This window comes from Otolemur garnettii, unplaced genomic scaffold (genome assembly GCF_000181295.1).
Source record: "Otolemur garnettii isolate 467f Iridium unplaced genomic scaffold, OtoGar3 scaffold00061, whole genome shotgun sequence".
Taxonomy (NCBI): Eukaryota; Metazoa; Chordata; class Mammalia; order Primates; family Galagidae; genus Otolemur; species Otolemur garnettii.
In genome coordinates this window covers 2,296,945-2,303,832 of record NW_003852456.1, presented here as the reverse complement: position 1 = coordinate 2,303,832, position 6,888 = coordinate 2,296,945, and the positions used below count along the sequence as shown (strand labels likewise).

Below are 6,888 nucleotides of genomic sequence, written 5' to 3'. Positions count from 1 at the left end.
GAGTCCTCGAGATGAGGCTGGTGAGGAAGCTGTAGAGGGAGGTACCAGTATGATTAATGAACAAGCCAGTTTTGCTGTAAACAAACTACGAGAACTAAATGAGAAGCTTGAATATAAAAGGCAAGCTCTAAATTCTATTCAAAATGCACCAAAACCTGACAAGAAGGTAACTTTTTGCTTTCAAGATTGTCTTTGAAAAGTTTCCATTTGTCTAATTTGGTAGAGGAGTTTTTCCTTTCTGTTGAGAGGCATTCATTCCTTTAAAAAAATTTTGTTTTAAACTGTGAGCAAGTTCCATTGTTATTTTTTTACTCCTAGGATAGAATTATAAAAGCATTTGTTTTTAATCTTTATGATATGGAGTTCTTAGCCAACTGTGAGAAACTGTTCTTTGTGTCTGGCCCACAGTGCTTTTGGGGAAGGGGGTTAAGCTTTCTCTTGTGCTAAAGTCATTTCTGGAAGTAAGTTAAAGTCTCAAGGACAATCTTTTGGGGGGAAAAAGGTTTGTTTTCTTTCAGCTACAAGTACAATTTAAAGAACTTCACAGAATTATGCAAGAAATAGTCTTGCTTAAGGCTAATAGGATTTGACAGTTTAAAAATGTGAAGATTGTCCCATTAGTTGGCATTTCTCAAACCTAAGCTATGGTGTGGCTTTTATCTTTGTGTTTATGCCTCTTTGGAGTTCAGCAAAGAGATTTAATATAGATTTGGCTGGTTCTTGGTCTGCCAGATTGGTTTCCTTTGGCACTTTCTGAAGGTGTGTTTGAGGGTTTCAAGCAAGTTCAATAGGAAAGCAACTTGGAATAAAATAATTTCCATGAGTTATACTGGGTTTCCTATGAACATGAGCCGGAGGCTTTTGAACCATCTTTAGTATTTATGGCTTTGAGCCAGAGTCTTACTCTGTCATCCGGCCTAGCAAGAGTGCTGCGGCCTTAGTCAAGCTCACAGCAACCTCAAACTCCTGGGCTCAAGTAATCCTCCTGCCGCAGCCTCCAGAGTAGCTGGGACTACAGGTGCCCACCACCACTCCTGGCTAGTTTTTCTGTTTTTAGTAGAGATGGGGTCTCATTCTTGATGGGGCCTCAAACTGGTCTTGAACTCTTGAACTCAAGGAATCCTCTTGTCTTGGCCTCCCAGAATGCTGGGATTACAGGCCTGAGTAACTGCACCCAGCCTATTTCATTCCTTTTAAAGGCTGAACAATATTTCATTGCATGTTTATACATTTTTTTTTTTACCATTCATCCATCAATAGACATTTGATTTGCTTCCACTTTTTGGCTGTTGTGAATAATGCTGCATATGGGTATACAGGCATCTCTTAAAGAACTTGCTTCAGTTCTTACAGGTTTATACCCACAAGTAGGATTGCAGGGTGATATGATAATTCTTTTCTTGGTTTTCTGAGGACCCATCATTCTCTTGCATGTGGAGTTTCAGTTTTCCCAGCACCATTTGTTGAGAAGACTGTCCTTTCCCCATTGAGTAGTCTTGGCTCCCTTGTGGAAAATCTTTTGACCACATGTGAGATTTTGTTTCTGGGCTTATTCCATTGGTGTGTGAGGGATGTCCAGAAAGTATCCAGCCATGTACTGTGATAGACACATGCATGCTGGATACTTTCCACACAGTCCTCATATATGTCCTTTTTTTTTTTTTTTTGGTGGGGTGTACAATATGCTGATTTTATATATAATTTGAAATGTTTATGTCAAACTGGTTAACATAGCCTTCATCTCACTTAATTATTGTGTTAAGACTTTTATACTCTAATAGATATACTCTTTTATACTCTGAATAGATTTGACATGTACCCTTACAATATGCACCATAGGTGAGGTCCCACCAATTACTACCCAGCCTCCCCCTCCCCTAACCCTCCTTTTCCCTCCTTCATCCTGGGCGGTAGTTGTGTTTTATCTTTCCTATAAAAATGTGGGTGATTGTATGTTGGTTTCATAATAGTACTGAGTACATTGGATACTTTTTCTTCCATTGTTCCAGCTCTAGCCATGTAAACATAAAAGAGGTAAAGTCTCCATCTTTTTTAAGGCTGCATAATATTCTATGGTATATATATGCCACAATTTATTAATCCATTCATGGGTCAGTGGGCACTTGGGCTTCTTCCATGACTTGGTAATTATGAATTGGGCTGCAGTAAACGTTCTGGTGCAAATATCTTTGTTGTAAAATGATTTTTGGTCTTCTGGATATATACCTAGTAGAGGAATTGCAGGATTGAACAGCAGGTCTACTTGTAGTTCCCTAAGGGTTCTCCAAACTTCTTTTCAAAAGGAACGTATTAGCTTGCATTCCCACCAGCAGTGTAGAAGTGTTCCCTTCTCTCCACATCCACGCCAACATCTGTAGTTTTGGGATTTTGCTATGTGGGCTACTCTTACTGGAGTTAGATGATATCTCAGATTGGTTTTGATTTGCATTTCTCTGATAATTAAAGATAATGAGCATTTTTTCATGTGTCTGTAGGCCATGTGCTTGTCTTCTTCAGAGAAGCTTCTGTTCAAGTCTATTGCCTACACTGAAATGGAATCGCTTATTCTTTTCTTACTAATTAGAGTTCTCTGTGCATGCTCATTATCAAACCTTTGTCAGAAACATAACCTCCAAATATCTTCTCCCTTTCCGAGGGCTGTCTGCTTGCTTTACTTACTGTGTTCTTGGCTGTGCAGAAGCTTTTTAGTTTGATCACATCCCAGTAATGTATTTTTGGTGTTGCTTCAATTGCCCAGGGAGGGGTCCTCCTCATAAAATATTCACCCAGACCAATTTCTTCAAGTGTCTCTCCTGCACTCTTTCCAAGTGTCTTTATAGTTTCATGTCTTAAGTTTAAATCTTTTATCCAGTAAAAATGAATTTTTGTTAATGGTGAAAGGTGTGGGTCCAGTTTCAGTCTTCTACAAGTCACCAGCCAATTCACCCAGCACCATTTGTTAAATAGGGACTCTTCCCCCAGTTTATGTTTTTCATAGGCTTATCAAAGATCAAATAATGATAAGTGGCTGGGTTCATCTCTTGGTTCTCTATTCTGTCTCATATATGTCTTTATGCCAGTTTTATGTGCACCTTTTGGAAAGAAGTTTGGAGAACACTTAGGGAACTAAAAGTAGACCTGCTGTTCGATTTTAATTACTATAGCTTTGTAGTAGTTTTTGAAGTCAAGAAATATGAACCCTCCAATTTTTTTTTCTCAAAATTGTTTGCCTAGTTGGGGTCCCTTGGGATTCTATATGATTTATAGGATAGATTTTTCTATCTCTGCAAAAAGGTCATTGAAATTTTGTTGAGGGATTGCATTAGACCTATAAATTGGTTTGGGTAATAGTTGACATCTTAACAATATGAAGTGTTCTAATCTGTGAACTTGGATGCCCTTAGAAATTATTTCTTTTCTAATTTTTTTCACCAATGTTTTATAGTTTTTATCTTTTACCTCCTTAAGTTAATCTTAGCTATTTTATTTTTCCTGATGCTATTATAAATAGAATTGTTTCCTTAATGTTCTTTGTGGATTGTTCATTGTTAGAATATAGAAACACAACTTGTTTTTGTGTGTTGATTTTATATCCTGCTACTTTGCTGAATTGCATAGTGTTTTAAGTGTTTTCATAATTCCCAGGATGTTTTTCCTGTGGCAGATTGTTTCCAAGTTGAAGGATGAAATAATTCTAATAGAGAAAGAGCGCGCAGACCTTCAGCTGCACATGGCAAGGACGGATTGGTGGTGTGAGAACCTTGGCATGTGGAACGCCGCCATCACCAGCGGAGAGGTGGGTTTGCTGCCGCTCCCTTTCTAACACAGGGTTTTGTCCCAGAGAATTAGATTGAGTATAGGACCTTAAACTCATTCTTTCAGATTACACCTGTCCTACTTGCCCTCCCCCATGTTTTCCCTCCAGGCCACCCTTCACTGAGAGCTGCACTTGGGTGCCTGCTATGGCTCCCATCTCACTCCACTTCTAATAAAAAGTTATCCTCATTCACCAGAGTCATAATTAACTTTTCGTATAGGAACATTTAATATCCTTGAATTACCAATTTATTTTTTTCTTTGAGAGTTGAAATAATATGGAAAACTTTTTCTTTTTTTGAGACAAAATCTCACTCTGTTACCCTGAATAGAGTGCCTTGGCATCATCATAGCTCACAGCAACCTCAAACTCAGGGCTTAAGGGATCCTCCGGCCTCAGCTTCTGGTAGCTGGGACCATGCTAGTTTTTCTATTTTAGTAGAGACAAGGTCTCATTCTTGGCTCAGGCAAGAACTTCTGAGCTCAAGGGACCCTCCTTCCTCCACCATCCAGAGTGCTGGGATTATAGGTGTGAGCCAATGCTCCCTGCCTTGGAAAGCACTTTTTGAAATTTGGAGATGAAAAATTGAAAATTTAAATGCATTGATTATTCTATCCTTCTGACTTCAAATGCTTAAATCTCAAGAGCTCTAAAACCTTTAATAGTAAGTATTTTCCCTTTGAATTATTTTGCTGTTCTTTGAGGGATACAGGGTAAGTTTGCAGAATGTACTGTATCCCTTTTCATTTGTTTATAAAAATAATTTCCTTTAATAGGGCATGAAGAGGGGATACTCCATGAGGCATTTTGCCCTGGAAGTCACTTGTTGCTCATGAGCTGCTGTGGCACCTTGGTCATTGAAAAAACAACAGGAATGGAGAGTGAGGGGTCCCCTCCCTGCCATAGCTCACAGAGCAGTCCCACGAGGGATTGTGTGGAAGATGTGTCTTCATGGAGCCAGACTTCTGAATTCTGTCACTTCTGACTCCCCGCAAGGGAAGACCTAGGAGAGTCAGTTACCCTGCCGGTGCCTCTCCTTCCCATCTTTACAGTGAGACAGTAATCCTGCCTCACTGGGCTCAGCAAACTTTGCATCTTCCCTTTGCCTTTTGCATTGAGTCTTTTTAGTTCGTTTAAGGATACTAATTCAAACTTAAATTCAGTGTATTTTCTATTTGATTTTTCTCTTATCTATTTACGTTAATAGTAGCCTATTCTGAATTATGTCCGTAGTGGCCTGGTCTGAATTGTGTGTGTGCACACAGGCATGTGTGTATGTGAATTATCTAAGTTGGGAGAGAGGTAAAGAAAATTATGTTTCTTAATGTAAAATTTCGTGAGAAGAAAAATGATGTTTTATTGAATCCTCCCATGGATGTATCTCATACCTATTTGCTTGCTGCTAATTTGTTTTTTCAAGGAAACACAGGAGGTGAAGTCTGCTTTATTAGTTTTCTTTTGCTATGTAAAACATTTCATGGCTTAAAACTATACCTATTTATAAGTTTGCACCTCTGTAGGTCACAAGTCCAGCACAGGATGGCTGAGTTCCCTGCTCAGAGGCTGAATCAATATATTGGCCAGACTGAGTTCTTATCTGGAGACTCTGAGGAAAATCCACTTGCTAGCTTATTTAAGTTATTGGCAGAATCCAGTGCCTTGTGATTTGTTTCCTTGCTGGTTTCTTCTTTCTGACCTCCTTTCTATTACTCATCTGAAGAAATTTTCTGCTTTTAGGTTAGGCCTACCTGAACAGTTCCCCTGTTTTAAAGTCTGCTGTGCTATATCACAATGAAATTGCCAGAGTGAAATTTATCATATTCACAGTTCCAGCACTGTGCAGGGTGCACCAAGAGAGGAAAAACCTGAGGGGACATTTGCAAATCCTTCTGGCATATTCATGCTCTTTGTAATTGATTTTGATTTTTTTCCCCCCAAGATTACGGAAGAGAATGGTGAGCAGATGCCATGTTACTTTGTCATGGTAAGCCTACAAGAAGTCAGAGGAGTTGAAACTAAGAACTGGACCGTCCCAAGAAGGCTCAGTGAGTTTCAGAATTTACATCGGAAACTTAGTGAGGTATGAATATTTATAAACACAGGATTCCGGAATTGCTGAGCAAGAAGAGATTCAAGGGCTTGTTTCAGTTATTACACATAAAAACTGACTAATCTTTATCCTTTGCTGTTGATGCTACCAAAGTGGCATTTTCAGCCTGATATTTGGAAATTCACTCACAGATGAGACCATCTAGTTTAGGCCATGTTTGTCAGGATAGATAATTGTGTGATTATCATTGAAAACTGCCAGAGAACCCCTGAGTGGAAGAGACCCAGGGATCATCTAGGGCCAGTGGTTTTGAATCTGCCAGTTATGACCCATTAATGGGGTAGTGAAATCAATCATGAGTTACTACAATAGAAAGAGAACAGAATATAGCAGATTTTATCATGTTATCTAAGAGAGGCAGCAAAGTGGTGGCTGAAAGCATAATCTCTAATGACAAACTGCTGAGCTTTGAATCTTAGCGCTACTGTTTACACCTGTGTGGCCTGGGATGTGACCCTCGAGTCTCTTTGTACCTCTATTCTTGATCATTGAAGTACAAATATTAATAGCACCTACCCAGGGGGTTGTTGGGAGAATTAAGGGAATAATATATGCAAAGAATGTGTGGCACAGTAAATATGGTTGTAGTTTTTGTTGTTAGTAGCAGCAGTAATGAGCGTTGTGTAGAATTTTTGTTTTACATATTTATGTGTATACGCATGTGCATTAGGGGTTGCAATATAGCATGAAGCTCCTACTCTGGGCTCTGGTTTAAAATGTTCCCAAGCCACCAATGTAGGTCTTTTTTTTTAATTTGATAGAGGAGAGCAATGGATCCCAAAGCATAACTGACTTTTCACAGGATGTATATACAGTGGCCAAATTAGGATTGAATCTTTTTTTTATTCTTCCCACTTTTCCTCAGTAACTGTATTTTCTCTAATCCACCTCCTAAAGGTAACTGGCCTTTACTCCCACAATGAAAAGGTCTTCAGTCTTGGTGCCCATAGCACAGTGGTTA

At 39.1% G+C, this 6,888-nt stretch overlaps 1 protein-coding gene across 1 annotated transcript in view; it reads left to right on the top strand.

Annotated features, from left to right (window-relative positions):
* SNX25 (sorting nexin 25) overlaps positions 1-6,888 on the top strand; it is a 90,233-nt gene that overhangs the window by 65,463 nt on the left and 17,882 nt on the right. The window contains exons 10-12 of the mRNA XM_023514904.1: positions 1-166; positions 3,665-3,796; positions 5,757-5,897. Of these exons, the coding sequence (XP_023370672.1) occupies positions 1-166; positions 3,665-3,796; positions 5,757-5,897 (439 nt within the window). The remainder of the gene's footprint in view (positions 167-3,664; positions 3,797-5,756; positions 5,898-6,888) is intronic.